We start from the raw sequence: 18,105 nt of genomic DNA, 5'->3' as shown, positions 1-18,105 counted from the left end.
TGTTTTTTTTATGTGTTGTCCATAACAAATATGCTACTGCCAATCCTAGAACGTGTGACAATCAACCCAGAACACGGGGTTAATTGTCATATTTTTGCAGCTTCGTTTAAAATTAAATAACTTATTTTTATATATAATGAATTGATATAATGAATTCATGAGTAATATTTTTTTTAATATACTAAAGGATGTAGGTTTATTGTAACGTATATAATACTTCAAAATCAGGCATCCATTTTTTTCTAAAAATCAATAATCAATTTTAGTTCCAAACTTCATTAAATTATTTTTAAATAATGCTTATTGATAATACTTTTTGGCAGGGTCGGTAAGTTAGTGTTTTTTTAAAACTAAATTAAGTTAAAGTTAATGGCTTATTAAATTAATAAAATGAAATTAAAAGTTGAAAGAATAAAGAATTAACTTAATAAAAGTTAAGATTGAATTAACTTAAAAATTTTAAAAAAAAGTTAATTTTGAAAAAAATTGTTTTTGAGATTAGAATGTCCTAATTTTTCTTAAAATGAGATTACTTTAAATAAGACTTACAAATATAGAGAGATTATTATATATTTAAATTATTATAGGTAAATTTAATTTTATATATTCACGTGTAAGTTACTCATATATAATAGAATAACACCGTAAGGCATTTTTGTACAATCTTGCAAGGGAGAAGAATATGTTTGCATTATTTCTCTCTCTCTCTTTAACCTTTATCTAACTTTCTTTAACTTCTGAAACGACTGCTCATGCATGTTTACGATTACATTAACTAGATATTTGTTACAAAAAATATACGTAAAAATTTAGAAAATGGTTGGATGTGCAGTACTGTTCTACAACAATTCTTCATCTAAGGCTCATTTCATATTTATGTTTCTTAAATATAACGTTTATGATACCTAAAAATTAGTGTGATTCAAATATAAGCGGGAATTGATAAAGCCTAGCGAGTCAAAGAAAACTAGCTACCATATAGTGTGACTCTTATTATAGAGTCTCTCATCATAAAATCATTGAACTTTATCTAAATTAATTCTCTAATGTTTAAAACTTTATAGAAAAAAATAGCGTTAAGAGAGATAGAAAAATTTTTTGATTTAAAAAAAGTTAATAAAATAAAGTTTAAAAGTAACTAAATTAAGTTAAAAATTAATGCATTTAAAATTAACTAAGTTAAGTTAAAAATTATTAACTTTTTAACTTTTTTTTAACTTTTAACTTTTTAACTAGTTACTATCCAACCCTCATGCTTTTTGGAAGAGGATTATATAATACTATAAACATGATAAATTTAAATAAAATAAAGAGAGTGCGAGAGCGAGAGATATTTATCTAAATATTTTCCAAGTTTATGCTATACAAGAATTTCAAAAACGTTAATAGAAAAAAACGTTAATAGATTTTAAAGAAAAAAAACGTTAATAGATTTTAAAGAAAAATGAAGACATTAATACTGATGTTTTAATCTGATAAGTCTGTAAATAAATTGAATGTGTGTTTTTATTAAATATAAAGATATTTAACAAGTTTCAATAAGATACATACTTCCGGGTAGTCTTTAACAAATCTTCTTTGAGTGAAATATACAACCGCAAATTGTATTAGCACATTGTCCACAAATTAAATATTCGTTTTCAACGTGTGAATATTATGATTATCATTATTCGGCATTTAAAAATCAAGACAGAAATAATTTCTGGCTGTGCAAATTAAAAACAGTTACAGTTTAATGCCATCGTGCTTGGCTGCGAATTTTTGTGGAATGCACGAGAACGAGTTTTCAATTCAAATTGTGCTCGCTCAATGTATTAATTAATTAAAATATGCAAACGAATCTGCACATGCAATTACTGATGAATCTTTAGCAACTGGAATCTCGAAGCATTTCGTGAATTCCGAGACGGTAACCGATTAATGAATTCATTTTATATAAGTATTTTCGAGGTATTGCCCATGAGTAGAATATTATCGAAAAGTTAACAAAATTACATGTGTATCCGAACCGGATTTAGTGACTGTACTATGAATATTTAATTGGCATCAATTAAACGTAATAAAGTGATATCCCGATGTGTAGACACATACAACGAAATTTATACGTAAAAGTAATATTTTGTTCTGATATAAATCACTCTGAAATAATGAAACAGTTTGATAGAAAACAAGCAATGATGACTCATTAGTACGGAATTACTTGTCAAAAGAAGGAACGCAAGATAAAAAAAAACACGAAATGAAAGAAAGACGATCTCGGAAAGGACAACAAATGAAATAAGAGAAATTTGTATGCGGCAAGGTTAGCGTGTCCAAACTAGGCTGAGACGTGCGGTACCTTGCATCTCGGTGACAATCCCGCAAAAAGTTTGTGCCGCTAAAAGGGAAGACAATCCCGCGGGGTAAAGTAGAAGAGCATGTTACTTGTTGCCAACATCCATCGTCTGAAAAATTCTGTACGAAGTCTACGCAAGAATGGCACGAATATCAAGAAATCTTTGTCTACATCCGCGAAAAACTATGCTATTTATATGAAGTTGAACTAACCAATCAAGCCTTTCAAGTCACATATACAGTGTTGTCCACATCGAAACATTACAAATTCTATTTATGGACAGAAAGCTGAGCGCGAAAGGCTGCACGCATGAGTAAAGTGCTCTTATTGATATTAATATCAATTGTATCGAGGATTTGATCAAAGATTGTGCTCATTTGTGCTAAGCCAATTGTGTACCTAACAATTGTTAGGTACACAATTTTATGCTATTTAAATAATTGACGCGAACGTAAATATTAGTTGTTTCAGAATTAAAAAAATTTTTTTTTGTCGTTTAACTTCTGTTGTTATCACTATTTAAAAGTAATACTTTAGCATAATGTTAACATAACCTAGCATAATTTCAAAAATTGGAAAAAATGCAAACTGAGGGTCGACTTAAAAAAATTTTTTTTTTTTTAAACATATTTTTCATATTATGATTTTAATATTCGGGCAATGTAGCATACACATAGCACAATTCAGCATAATTCTTAAAATATGTTAATTCTAAAAGTGGAGGTATAACTTCGTATAGATTTTTTCAACTGTAACTTGATAAGCGATAATTTTCAATCGCAACTGAGTAACGGGCGATTGTTATTCTTTATTTGAGATGATATCTTCATGTATATTTCATGTTTATTCCATGTTCATATCTTTATATCTATTCCACGAAGGAAATTAATTAGATCTATTTGTGTGGTACAAATTGATATCATTAAGATTCTAACATGTCTATGAAATACGTTACGAGATACAAGATTAATAATGCTCGGAAGGAACAGTTTTGCTAAATTATCTAAAAATTTGGCTACACAAATCTAAAAATAATTTTGTTGGACAAAATAATTATATAGATCGTTTCAGCATTAATGACAATGTTTTAACATTTTAGCAACTAGTTTGAGTGCCTATCATTATTTTGGTATCAAACAAAATTATCTTCAGATCTATATCTAGCTAAATTTTTCGATACTTCAGCAAGACAGTTTTTTCCATATGTAAAAATTAAAAAGAAAGGAGACGAAAAAATTAGCAAATTTAAGTTACGCAATTAAGATAGCGCATTCGAAACATGATAGCTGTAATGTTTAAAGATCATCATTTGACAATCTGGATCGTAAATGCACGAAGGAACGAACGTGATGCAGACCGTTTTGAATGGTAGACGAAGAAAGGTTCGGAAGCGCGTCGCTTCTCGAGCTAACGCCTGAGTTATACCTTAGATGGTATCGTGGCCGGTCTGCCCACCGTGTCCGCGCATATTTTAATATTACGAGATCGACGCATGGGTTCCACAACGTGCTTTCATAGTCTCGCATTATACCTCCTACAGTTTCTTGATCTAAACCGATAAATATTGTTTCGTTGAAATCAATTTGTTTCTTATATAATATATTTCAGTCTATAACTTGTTTGTTCTTAATCGTTATTGGAGAAAATCAATTATAGTGTGAAAATTACAGCTCTGCATAATACTTTAGTAATACTAATCTTGAAATTTACGATAAATTGCATAAATAAAAGTTTTCACAAATAATTCCGCATAGACTACGAAGACGAGAGACAAGATTTGGACAGAGTGACATTTATTTCGTGAATTAACACTTCCCTAGATGGTAACGTCGTTGGAGTTTACTCAATGTCCAAAAATGGTTTGCGACTTCTTCGGCGAAGGGTTGCTACAAATTCAATGTGAGATCTTATGGTCCCGGTTGTTGTCTCGCCGCACTGTCAACGGAATGCTCGCTATGGCGAGTTCGTGATCTGATTTATGGTACGTGAACAGTCGGAAGACCATTCTCATTGTTATGATCAAAGATGATTTCTAAGATTTCGTCGATGATCTTACTTAACATTTTACAGACCAAGAATTTTATTAGAAGTTCACTAAATTAAATAATATAGTTATATTAAAAACATGTACTGAAAGAACAGTTTTAGTAATTATGACTATAATTGTATGTAAAATATTATGATTAGAAAAATGTACGATTTCAACTATATATTTTTTGGTATCTAGAACTATAAATATAATTATTATTATTAATATTAGCAATAATATGAGCTCTTAATCACAATATTTTACCATGCAATTATAGTCACAAATATCTTTTCTTTCAGTGCACACGCTTCTAGCAAATAAATTAAATTTTCCTTCGTGTAATCATCGTGTAATTTGATTAGCATATCTATCATCTCACGTAATGCATTCGTTCATTTATTCTGAAGAGAGATTACGACTGCGCTACAACTTTGGCGTAGCCGAGGCATTTGATTTCGCCGCCTTATAGAGACATAATTGCAAGAATACGTTTGCACGTATAACAGAATGATCATTGCGATATTGTCGCGATGGTTGCATGAATAATGTTAGACTCGTAATACGGGACCGCAACTCACAATCGCGCGTCAGCGTTTATTCTGTCCTGCCAACAATCGATTAAAGTAATAGACAGCATCGTAAAGTACAATAACACCGTACAGTTTGCATCGACAGCCATTAAGAACAATTCATGCCCCTTGAAACGCAGCCTGTTCGACACGTCGCTCGTCACAGACCGTAGCAACGTTACTTCTCTTTTTGCGCCACTTCTTACTTTATATAAGGGTTCGATATCCTTTCGTGTCGAGGTTTATGAGAGCTCGTAAATACTGCTCCGTTTTAATTAGATTTTTAATAGCAGCAATAAATGTACGCGGACCGTCCTAAAAAATCGTTGTCTATTTTATAAACGACGAAAACGACTTCCTTATAGACAAACCTTCAGAAACGCGAGAACCGTTTCTCTTTCCAACTCTGGCGATGTGACTGAACCATTCACCGCAGCTTGGCCTTTATCTTCTCTTCTGATCCATTTGCGGTAATATTATGCGTCTAATATGTCACATTATGGTACATAATTTCTCAGTTGCCTTTTTAGCCAGAGTGAGAGTGTGCAAAATTTATTACTTATTACTAACTGCAATGACAACTTTACTTCTTTATTATGTCTCTCTTATAAACTTTTAAAGACACACGTTTCTTATGCTCCGATAATAATTGATTATCTTTAATTTGATATATAGCTTAACGCGACAAAATTATTACAAAATAATAAAAATTATTTTTTACTTAAACTCTATGGAATATTCTGAAATGTTTCAATCAAGTCACTGATAAAAGTTAAAGTAAAATATTCTTACGAAAACATTCTAATCAAGAATCGTTGTTAAATACCGATATCGTTTGGAGAATTACATCTTAAGAAGATTATTTATGATAATGTCTTACGTTTTACTTCATTAATCACTCTGCAGGGTTAATTCATAAATGCATATCAATTCGCGTCATCGTGCCGAAAGGTTGATTATGCTTCTCTTTATATTTCATATATTTTTTTTCCTCAATTACCTTGAGTTTCTAAAAATATTCTTATTAGTGATGCAATTCTTGAGACCGGATCCGATTATTAAGTATCAATTTTCGATACGCATTGTAAGTACGTTATATATCTTACATACGTTTACACCGGAAATGTGTTGCGTATATGTTAGATTAATAAATTAGTAATTAAATTAATAAATGAATGTTATTCGAATTTTCTGTAGATATAAATAAGCGTTGTCGAGAGTGATAAAATAAGAATGTCAGAGAAGACGCATACGGGATTTCGTAATTCCTTCAAAATAGAGCGAGTTAATTTACATCGGTGTCTCAAGTAGAAATTTGGACTGTAAAACTGGTCATTATAGAATCGTCTGAGGGCAACAAAGAAAGGTCACCTGCAGCGCTTTTAACCATCACTAACTATCCCTTCTACCTGCTGTTCCTCATTTCCCTTCGTTCGTTCTTCCACATACACGCGTTTACATTTATGGCCACGGTTATTTCCGGATCACCGTCTCGACACTGTACGCCACCGCTTTATATTATTAGGACTGTGTAATTTCTCATTGTTCCTCTACACTGGCTCGCATGAAAGGTTCTGCACAGAGATACATCTGCACCCGCGGCTAAGACGAGTGTTCTATTGATACGCTCTCAATGCGGAACTATCATAATAGCTGGTCATCGCCTCATCTTATTCTCGTTTTATTAAGTAAAACTGAAACGTGCCTTTATCTTGATTCTCAATTAACTTTTGCTAATATAGTTGTTGATTTGATATTTTTATCAATTCAAAAGTATAAAGATTATTTAATGAATATATAATAAATATAACAATAAATTTTTGTATCTTTTGCGAGGATAATTCAAATGTTACCGAGTTTTGTGAAATTAATTTTAATGCGATTTATTTCATGATGATGCTAATGTGTCGCTCTTTTGATTAGGATGGCCACGTTTACGGGAAACGGTACATTCATTTAGCAGAAAACCTACATGAACAACGGTTAATATACGATATTAATGAAGGTAGGTCTTTGTGCGTAGACGAGTTATACCGGAATAACTTGTTTTGAGACATTCCCACTTCATGCACGACGATTGCTAAATCCGAAGTAAAGGCACAATGTCACGTGCAACAGTGCACCAATCGTGCTAGCCGGTTATCATTTATTTTTACACGTTTGTCTTGCAGATTTAGAGATGCCATTTATAAGCGTAACTCATAAATGTTATTACCCATTAACAAGATAATCGGAAACGTTAAAAATTTGATTTAATACTTTCTATTACCCAGTATAACTTGATGAATATAACACGAAGCATGATTTATTGTTTGAAATATATAAAAAATCAATTATGATATAATAAATATTTTGAAATCTCTCAACCTTTGAACGCTTCATTCTTTTTCATAGACATACGAATGTCATTAAGCAAATTTCATTCAAACGTACATGCGATAGAGGTTTGCTTGAGAGATTCATACATCCCTTATCGGTGAATCAAACGTGAGACAGTAATTCGTGTCATGAGCTATCGTGTATATCGAATGCCAGTGATCGCGGCTTCGACAATCACACATTGAACTTCTAACTGATCACTAAATTCTAATCGTGTTCGTTCCACTGCTTTCCCCGCGTACATCGACGTCGAGACAATGGAATCGCCGGTCTTGGCACAGACGATGTGAAATGTCTTGACAAAGAAACCATGAGGAAGAAGATGAGGAACGACAGGCGGATGGGGGTGGATGGAAACGGAGGAGAGACAGGCCTCTAACGGGCGACAAGAATCTTACGAGAGAAAGAAAAAGAAAGAAAGGGGGAGAGAGAGAGAGAGAGACGTATCTCGAAAGCGGTTGCAAGTCTCAGGACGCTGCTGAAGGGAATCGTACGCGACATTCTGTGCGTCCTCCTTTACGTCCTCTTCGTCCTCTCTCGAGACTCGCTCCATCGCACCTTCCCTTTTTTCCCGTCAATCCCGCGTGGTACCACGTTTCTTTCCCCGATGACGGCAACTTTTTATCAGCCGCGAGACTCACATACTTCCTGCCCGACAACGGGCTGAAATTCCACGCGGTAGTCGTCACGATACACAGTAAGAAGCTAATCGAGCTGGATCCGCCAGAAGGAGTTGCCGAGTGATCCGGAGGATCCCGCAGGAGAGAGGATTCTCCACGGGGTGCCAAGAGACGTTCCAGTCTTTCCCGTGTTGGTTGTTCTTGCACCAATGAAAAGCACGCGGTACCAGTACGTTTTTTGCGTAACTTAATGAAGCGAAAGAAGGGCCGGCTTCTCCATTAGGCGATTTAACTCGCGGCGTACGGATTTTGCTCTTTTTTCCTTGCTTCTTTTTTCTTTCTTTTTTTTTTAATGAACACACGTCGCTTAAGACACGATATTCGAAACATTCGCTGTTATAAAAAAAAAACGGTAATTCATTGCCGAACGTGATAAATTTAGCGCGGATAGGTTAGGTGTGAATCGACTCCACGACCTTATAAAAATAAAATACATAAAAAAATAACGTAATGCTAAAAAGACTTGCTAATAAGATACACAAATATTTTTATTTTAATATTATAATAAATACAATAGAGAAGAGGAAGCATAAAATAAAGTATACCACGATATCTTGTATAGTTTGCATTCTAGATGCGACATATTAAAATGATAAAACGATTGATGATTTTCATGTAACGGTAGAGAAATTGTTTGGAAAATCGATGGGCTTCCGTTACCGTGGTGTATTTGCGCCAGTGTTTGCGATAATGTTCGGCGGAGGTTGCCTCTTTGGGAAAGTGGAAACAGCTGCTGGAATGCCCCAGAGCCTTTCAGCGTTGTAATAACGGGGACTATACGACCATCTTCGAGGATAACACGACAGGAAGTTTCACCACGGGGTGCCCGTGGTACATGCAACAGGGCCGAGGTCAACCGTCGACGAGTGATACCTACGCGGTTAGAAAGTCAAGAGATGTTCAGCGATTGATGCAACGTCTCCTTCGCGAACGTCCGACTATACTCGCTTCAATGCCGAGAAGCGACTGTTAATTGGAAAATCGGCGTTGCGGTTGATTCAACTCTCCGGGATGCGAAAGGTGCTTCTTCGACTTTAGAGCTTACTCGGGAGAATGCAAGGAGCTCTTCATGGGGTGCCAAGAAGTGTACAGGAGAAGTTGTTTTGCTTTTGTGTAGTAGAAAGAAGGAATTATTACGCAGGCGTGATTATGCTGTCACTGTATTGATATGAGTCGCTTCTCTGGCGTCGCAAAACTCGATAAGACATTAAGCAAAGTTGTATAATCTACACGCAGACGATGATCAACGTGAAAAAAATACATATCTTTGTAAATACGAGAAATATCATAAATACACTCTTTGATAAAAAGGTTTCGCACAGATAGACAAGAGGACTATTATCCCGGAAATGGTGACAGATACGGCAAAATGCCACAGGACTATTTCAATTCCTCTCGATCTTTGAGAATGCCTCGAAGCTCTACAACGAGGAATATCATAAATCATTCTTGTTCAAAAAAACAATCCTGATGTCTCGACCTGTGTCTTGACCTGTGAAACTTTTTTTTGTCAGAATGTATTTCAGTTTAATAATTGATGATATTATATTAAACTTATCTAGAGAGAAACTATACATCAAGATACTTACCGACATTTGAAGAGAGCATATCGGCAATATTTACATGACGGGACATGTTAATAAACGAGCTGAAAAGACGATGCAGTTAAGTCTCCTCGGGACTTCCTACCTACCTCGCAAACGTCACCTCTAGCCGACGTAGCAATAAACAGACCTTCACTCGGTAAAATGGATGCGGAGAGACCGCAGTAAAAACACACGCTCGCGTTCCAAATACCGTGCGATCGTGATATCGCTGCCGGATAAACTAGAGAAACAAATATCTGTCGTTCGATTATTTTCAACAAACTCGAATTTACGGTTAAAAAGTTGACACGAAGTCGAGGATGGGACAATGTTGTTCTTCCAACATCGACAGAGTATCTGACGTAACGTCTATCTTGACGTCGATCGTGTCATAAATTGGTTTATTCGACGTACGCTATCGGACTCAGATATCACGCTTATCTGTTTCTTTATACGTTTTCCAAATATGTATGAAAATGCACTGATCTTTCTATTCTTTTCCTCTTTTCGTCTAGCTGAAGGATGCGGAGAATCCGATATCGATTGTGATAACTGGCGCAATCATTTAGTACGACTAACCAAACGACCGTGTCTGGCACGATAACCCAGCAGTGATTTTGCGAATACTCGATTACGACGTGATATCATCCACGCACGGTAATGTCATGTATATACATATGTGCATCGAACAGTCGAAGTGGCATTCGCCGGGCAAATATAACCAGCGTCGCTACAACTGACGAGGATTTTATTGATGAAAATTGGCATTCGAGCATGCACCGCTAAATTTCGAAACAAAGTCATTGTTATGGTCATGGATGTATCCAGGAGTGAGGAATCCCTCTCTGAGATTTTTTTATTTTTATACATTAAGAAAAAATTCCATGGTTGAAAGTGGATGAATCAAAAGATTCTGATTATATCAATCAGAATTCTGGTTTATCTCAACTAGAGTTATAATAGATTCAACCAGAAAATTTTTATTTATTCATTTTCAATTAAAGTTCCAATTAATACAGCCTCTTTTTCAATGTGAAATAAATTTATATGACGGCAGAATTGATGTATTATCTATTCCAAAATCTTGAATATATTCATAGATATTGTTCAAGATGGTCGCTACACTGAGAAAAAAATATAGTCAATTTTAATAAATATTTAGTTCAATACTGCCAACTAAATATTTACTTACAGTAAATAAATATTTGTTTAGTAAAAAAAATAATTGTTAAATCAAATTAACATTTCTTGTATCAAATAAATATATCTTTATATTTAATAAATATTTAGTTGGATGTATTCAACTAAACATTTATTAAAATTGACTATATTTTTTTTCAGTGTAGATATATATATTGCAAAACTTTTCAGATGCCAATACCGCGACTTTACGAATTGTGTTGATTAAGAATTAATTGATTAATCATTTGTATGATTAAGAAAAAAACATATTTTTAAATAACAAACATGATGCATGTTCTACATTATAGTAAGATGAATTGACAATTGTCATTTAACTTTAGGATGTTACACTTCCGCGTTCTCTTGTAGAATATATTTTGTCTAACCTACGCAGAGTTTATATAATTTTCAACATGGTTGCTTCGATTTTGCTCGTAACGGAATCTTGTGTTTTACGAAATATAAATACCCCTCGTTGATTCCCGCGCCTGGACGTAACACTTTTTAGATAGTAGCGATTTGAGTAAAATGAGGATTTTGAGCAATGTTATTACCGACCTAGCGATAGAACTAGTTTACGTGTCGGCATATTAACCTCGAAACTGTAAATGATTATTGTAACCTAAAAATGGCCACGAAACAAAATTACAGTAATTATCCCGACGTGCTTAGCTAAAACGAGGTTTCTTCGCTTTGGTCGGTAATTGCGCTAGTATTGCTAGGTTCCTGCTGACACGATGCTTTATCGGTTGCTTTAAGCCTCTTGAACCTTTCCATCTTCCTTAATCTATCTACTAATCACCAATTTACTTTTGATAAAGTGACTACATTAATCCGGGTTTGTTTTAAATGAGTTTAGTATAAGAATATTTTCTTTGTACTAATTACGCGCACTTAACAATTTTAATTTTTGTGCGAAGTCCTTTTCAGAACGTTTGACTTTGTTTCCGTTGAATAAATTTGAAAGTATTTATCTACGTGTATATACCATATTGTATTTAAAGTTTTTAGTTTATAAAGTGAGTGAATAATAGCGGATATATAAAATATTGTAGTATACAGCCTATATGTAAGCGTAGCGGCAACTCGAGATTAAGTATAATTTTTCGCAAATTTATGTTATCCAGGTCAATATCAATTTATTCTACATCAAATTTGAAGCGCGAGATTACACGCGCTTTCTGAAATTACGGTGTATATTAACCGACTGCCGGCTAGATATTACCAGATACGATTCGGCAAACCAATTAAGTAAACTCGTACACGATAAATATCCAAAATTACAGTATATTAGCTGGGTATACGGTACGTGTAATACCCTGTTTTTCCCAGCTAAACGATTTTACGATCAATAATCGATCAGCCAGGAAAGTCCTTGCTTCCCGTAATACGATACGAGGTCGATACTTCTGCATCCCTAGAGGCTAAACGCATCGTAATCATGAAAACTATTGCCCACTGTGCTGCAGATAGTAGTTACCAGAGATCTTTCAGCTAATAATGCGATTCTACGCAGCTTCTAATTTTCGCAAAAATATGTGCTCAAATAATCAATTTGATAAATAATTGATTTCAAATTCAGCAAAAATCTGTGGCAACTGCATTAGAATCTGTATATATTTCGTGTTTTGCCATCAATAATGATGATCTTTTTTTCTACAATATTTGAATCTAAAATTTCCTTCATCGCATTCAATTTAAATACCATTTTGATTTCGTATTTTTCATTATTATTGACGAAAATATTAAACTTGCGATAAAATAGAGGGGGCATATTGACGACTCTAATAAATAACATTGCAACTATTTTTTTTTCAATTAAATTCATTTTCTAATGTTGTATGCATTAATACAATTTAAAAAAATATAAAACTTCAATCTTAATTTCTTCCTAATTTTGCATTTAACATTTTGTTTCTATTGCAACTGACGATTATCCGGGTGAAAACCATCTAAGAAATCCAAAGAATTTAAAATTTTATAGTATTAACTTTTTTTATTGGTGCTATCGATATGTACATGAAAAGATTTTGCTAAAGTATCTAAAAAAATTTTTTTTAATACTAAGATTAAGTAGATTTAAAAATAATTTTGTTGGACGATCGAAATAATTATGTAGGAAATCCATGATGAGCAATGCTACAAAAAATTTTGACATTATAGCAACCAGTTTGAGTATCATACATAATTTGATGTTCATTTTCAGGTCTGTATCTATATATATATATATATATATAGTTAAATTCTTTAATGTTCAGTAAAACTAATCTTTTCGTAAATAAGGCACTTACCAGACTATTAGCGGTGACCGCGTAACCGAGGACGAGCAGGACAACGAGGACTCGGAAGATCGTGGCGGTGTCGCCGGCGATCATGCCCGGAAGTGAATCGGTGGATCGCAGCCAACAGGACGACGAGCGCAGACGGTTCGACGGCGACGGAGACGGAGACGCATTCGTCGGCGAGTCAGGCCGGTATTGCTCCTGTTGTGGACGCATCGCGTCATGATCGCGACGTGCTGCCGCTCGTTTCCTGCAAACGTGGGCCCGACGTGGCTCGGGATCGACGGCTGTTCCACACTGTATCTACCTTATACCTACCTACCCACCCTTGAGACGGAAGACGAGGGAGCTACGTACGTGAACGCGTGTGCCGCGCGTTCGCGTACGCGGCCGTACGCACCGCCACACGCGAGTCTATAAATACGGGCACGACTCCACGTGAAGAATTTCAAACAACCGCGCTGTGAAATACCGTCGGTGAGCCCGGAGACTTTGAGGTTCGATCCTCCAACGAGTACCACCGTCGTCGAATCTGTCGCGAGATGAACTCTTGGCCTTGACACTGCGCCCTAAGTCTGAACTCGATCTGAAACCCAATATAGATGGATCTTGCTTTAGACGAATTAGTAGCGTAAGGACGTTGGAATTATAGGGAAAGTCTTTCTCAGAAGTTATGCAGAAAAGATGCCTATGATTGCATCCATTAAAACAACTATTCAAGTGCATTTATTTTATTTCATAAATATTTCGATATAAATTTTAACAAATTTGAAATTTTAATATTCTTCTAAAATGCCTTGTGTATGGTATCAATATTATTAAATTGTTTATCAATTCAATTTGTGATATTACTACTCTAGTTCTATCTATATTTGCATTTCAAGACTGAAAATTATTCGACACACAGTTTGCAGAATTAGATATGTATATAATACAATAGGGAGTTTTTGCAATACCGTGTATCCAGATATAAGGCAAACGTTAAAGTCACGTTATTTAGTGGAAAGTCGAACGTATATGCGCATGACGTTTACTGTATCTGGATGCAGAGTATTGCAAAAACTCCCTAATATGTAAAATTCACACCAAAAGAGAATCTAAGCATTAAGATCTAGCTCATATCGTGTAGACTTTCGTTACTTAGTTGTTTATTTGAAAAGTTGAAGAACTTACAGAAATTGCTCTTATATAAAATGGAAAGTTTATATAACATATATATAAGCTTTTAATTATAAGTATTGAATCATAAATAGAATTTCAGCAATGATTCCAACAATGGTATTCTGTGTATCTTACATATGCCGCGAAGATTCCTATTATAGCGCAGCATGATTTATATCTCTTCCAGCCGGCGTTCAAGCCAGTTAAGAAACGACGTGTAAAAAAATACACATTTCATGCATTTTAACTAGTTTGTATCCAACGAAACCGTTTGACGTTTCGTTCTCGCGTGCAAATCGTTACAAGATCAAAAGATCGTGCTTGACGTCTCTACCCCTTGAAGAACGCAAGCCTTCATTACTATATACCTCAGTTCCCTAAATAACATACACAGGGGAGATCTTACCCCGGTACTTCAATATACCCGAAAGAATAAATAGCTCGAAGTTATGAAAAAATTCATCGATGTGCATCGATGCAAGGTTGACTGATAGACGTCGCGAATACATCAATAGCCTCTGTTTTGACGTTTTAATTCTTATGTACCTGCTGTTTTCGATGTTATTCCGATGAGAGCAACGTATAGTAATAGTAGATGATGACAGATGTCAGCGACTAGCGAGTAGTGATAGTAAATGAAGACGTAGCCCACCCGTAGTTTATGCATAAAGACGCGGCGTGATCGCGTTCCGCGTGAATGTCCGGTCTGTCGACGGGCTCGTTGCGGTAACGACGATCGTGCCTGATAGTCGTTTACCGCGAATTGCCGTCCGCGAGATTAAAGGCGGGCCCTGTTTCATGGAGATATCACTCTTCCTCTCCAGCCGGTAAAATTGTCCAGCGTGGAGCACGACGTGGCAGGACTGCGGGCGCGCATAACTGCGGAACCGGCTGATATTTTTAGTTCTCTGGACTTCCAACCGACTGTCTGTCTTCACCTTTGAGAGCTACCTAGTTGCTCTCAGCTCTCGGTGATATCTTTGTTCTTCCCCGAAGTACTCTCTTACATACGTCTGTATTGGCGGCGAATCATGCCGCGTCCCGGTAAGCTTGATCAATGAACCCGCGGTGAGATATTTCGAGCTTTCTTTGAGTCGGCATTCGACATTCGCAAATTACTAGATCTTGAATTCGTTACATACGAACGAGCATCCTACATCCGTTAATATCTCGTCACATTTGTTCTTCGATAAGATAGAGTAACATTTAATAGTTGCATTGTGCGTTAGCTTCAACATCTTGACACAAATAAATCAACAAATCGGTTGCTTTTTAACTATTCTTCAGCTTTTTGCCAAGTCCTTCTATTATTCTATCCCGCGTATGTCATCAGCAAGCCCATATCTCTTTTAGTCCATTAGAAGTTATATTCTCTATAGCCGGCTTCATAAAACGATTTTTCGATAATGAAGACGAATGAATCGGGAAATGTAATCATCTTTCTACACCGATAACTCCGTGCGAAGACGTTCATCTGTCATCGGAAGCGCGGTAGGATGATTCGATCCGCGATTCATCCGGCGCGAAGTGACACTATCCGATGTGTCGCTCGTGCGGCAGCCACTCGAGCGAGTACACGCACGTGGCTCCAGGCCGACTGACGAGATACACGCGCGCGAGAGGAAGTATCAACGGAGGCTGCTGAGAGGAGTGGCTGCCAAGCCAGGCGGAAGTGGAGGGTGATTCTGCGACGGGAACAACCGGGCGACGGTGGGGTAATGACGGCAGATGGGACCTCATAGTCGAAGACGCGTTTACGGTCGATCACGCGTAACGTCCGCGCGAAGATGGATAGTATCGATGTAATGTTTGTTTATCATCATTCAGCAAACGGAAGGAGAGCTCATGAAGAGCTCTCGCTGCCGGGTCGACATTGTCGACAATCGCCGACCGACCAGACTGGTCTCGCCGCGATAGTATCAGCTCTTTTCCGACATTAATTTTAAAATAGATTAGCTGTTTAATAGCGCGGTACTACAAAAACGCTTTTACGCCTGCATCCCGGTTGTTAAGTTCTTGCGCGCTCAAATTGCGATGGAGATGTGTGCTTGGAGATTTCTTGTTCAATTAAGATATTAAAGTATATATACGATGTATGTGTTACAGATGGAAAGAATTTTCATGTGATTTTTTTCGTGAGATGATTGAATCGCCTTTGATATTACCTTTTTAGTACATGGTTAGGTCATTCGTATTATGCGCATTTCTTTTCTTTGCAATACTAAGAGCATTTGACTAATGAAATAGTAATCTCAATCCTCTTTTTTTTACACACAACTTTATAAATATTTTTTAAAGATGTTGAAATATTGTATATGAGAATCACTTGATAATTTTACAGGTTTTCAAAATATTAGTAACATCACATTATTTTCATTATCAAACCGACGATCAATTGAATTATGATGATTATTATTTTAGCTTTAGTTTGAGATAGAGTTTTAAATCTGACAGTAAGTGTGGTGCACAGTTTATGTAACAGTTTATGTAACTGAAAGATATATTTCGAATTTTCACATAAAAATATTATTTATTATTAGCCACTAAGATCTAGTCTCGATTGTATTATCTTTTTCCATATTTACTTGGTTTATTTTATAATCTTTTTATACTTATTAAAAGATAAAAATTAACTCGGAATACGATCCATCATGTCTAGTAAAAAACTGGAAAATCCTTGTTTGTACTAAGGATTAAGTGTTTATGCTTCCATGCAACATGATCTTCAGTGCTCCAATCGAGACTTTAGTACAACTGAACATCTAGGTCACTTGAACATGTACCCCGCACGAGATGACAATAAAAGATGTGTGAGAAATCTCGAAGAATTGTCGCGACATTAAAACTTCGATGATTCAATGATTATATGGTGTCCAATATTAATCGTCATGTCAATCAAATTGGCTTATCGATCTTCTTCGATTCCTCGGAATTTTTTAAAAGATATAACGTATTAGAGATTATTGCTATGCAATCATTAACTTGGATCAATCCGGGAGGACCGCACCTTCGTAATTCTAAACTTATTCATTCAACTTCGAAAAGGAGAAGCAGAGACCGACCACGGTCAGTTGAAGGATTTGGTTAATGACACACGTCGCAGTTGCCTACCAAGTATCCCTGTGGTCTGGGCCACGCCCCGCTCTCGCAAGAAGATTACACGAAATTGGCTGTTTTTGGGGAAAAAATAAGCAAGAAGCATGCCCGCTCTTCAGGCCGGTGATTTTGTTCCCGAAACGAGGACCGCTTTTCGACCTAAGCGAGACTGACTCACGTAAACGATACGCTCGCGTTCGCAAGAGCAGGTCGGAGGCGTTCCGCTCGTTTGAGGAAACTGTTACATTGATCAAAATTGCTTGCGTCCATCTCACGCCGTATATAACGATTACGCGTCGACGTCACGACGTACTTGCAATAACGAAGATTAACTGCATTTCATAGTGAGCGGAACGCGATTAAAGTACGCGTCTCATTATCGCCACTGGTATCGCAGCGATCATCAAATTCGCAACAACGTCTGTCTATTCGATAATGTCGCCTCGAGGGAACCAATTCTCAAATTACGTACACGAAAGAATAGTTTAGCTGAAGCATTAAAAAATTTAGCTAGGTACAAATCTAAAAACAATTTTGTTGAACATAAATTATGTTACTTTTATTAAGAAATGTTGAATATAAATTTAATACAAAATATTTAAATACTATAATCACATTATGTTAAATTAATATTTAAATAGGTATATTAAAATTCAGGGATGGGAAGTAACTCGTTACTTGTAACGAAGTTACAGTTAGAGTTACTTTTTTTCAGTAACTGTAACTTAACTTCGTTACTTTCTTTCCATCTGTAATTATAACTTAACTTAGTTATATCTTTTAAGTAACTAGTAACTAATTTAATA

The 18,105-nt window shown here is 35.7% G+C and overlaps 1 protein-coding gene across 1 annotated transcript in view; it reads right to left on the bottom strand.

Moving 5' to 3' along the window:
- The window catches only part of LOC108763832 (coagulation factor VII), a 20,714-nt gene extending 5,895 nt beyond the window's left edge, over window positions 1-14,819 (bottom strand). Inside the window, exons 1-2 of the mRNA XM_018511723.1 lie at window positions 14,750-14,819; window positions 13,052-13,628 (exon numbers count right to left, since the gene is read on the bottom strand). Of these exons, the coding sequence (XP_018367225.1) occupies window positions 13,052-13,258 (207 nt within the window). The 5' untranslated portion in view covers window positions 13,259-13,628; window positions 14,750-14,819. The remainder of the gene's footprint in view (window positions 1-13,051; window positions 13,629-14,749) is intronic.
- Window positions 14,820-18,105: the final 3,286 nt, after the last annotated feature.

This window comes from Trachymyrmex cornetzi, unplaced genomic scaffold (assembly GCF_001594075.2).
Source record: "Trachymyrmex cornetzi isolate Tcor2-1 unplaced genomic scaffold, Tcor1.1 scaffold385, whole genome shotgun sequence".
NCBI lineage: Eukaryota > Metazoa > Arthropoda > Insecta > Hymenoptera > Formicidae > Trachymyrmex > Trachymyrmex cornetzi.
Note: the sequence above shows the minus strand (reverse complement) of the source record. Positions and strands in the feature narration are given on the sequence as shown.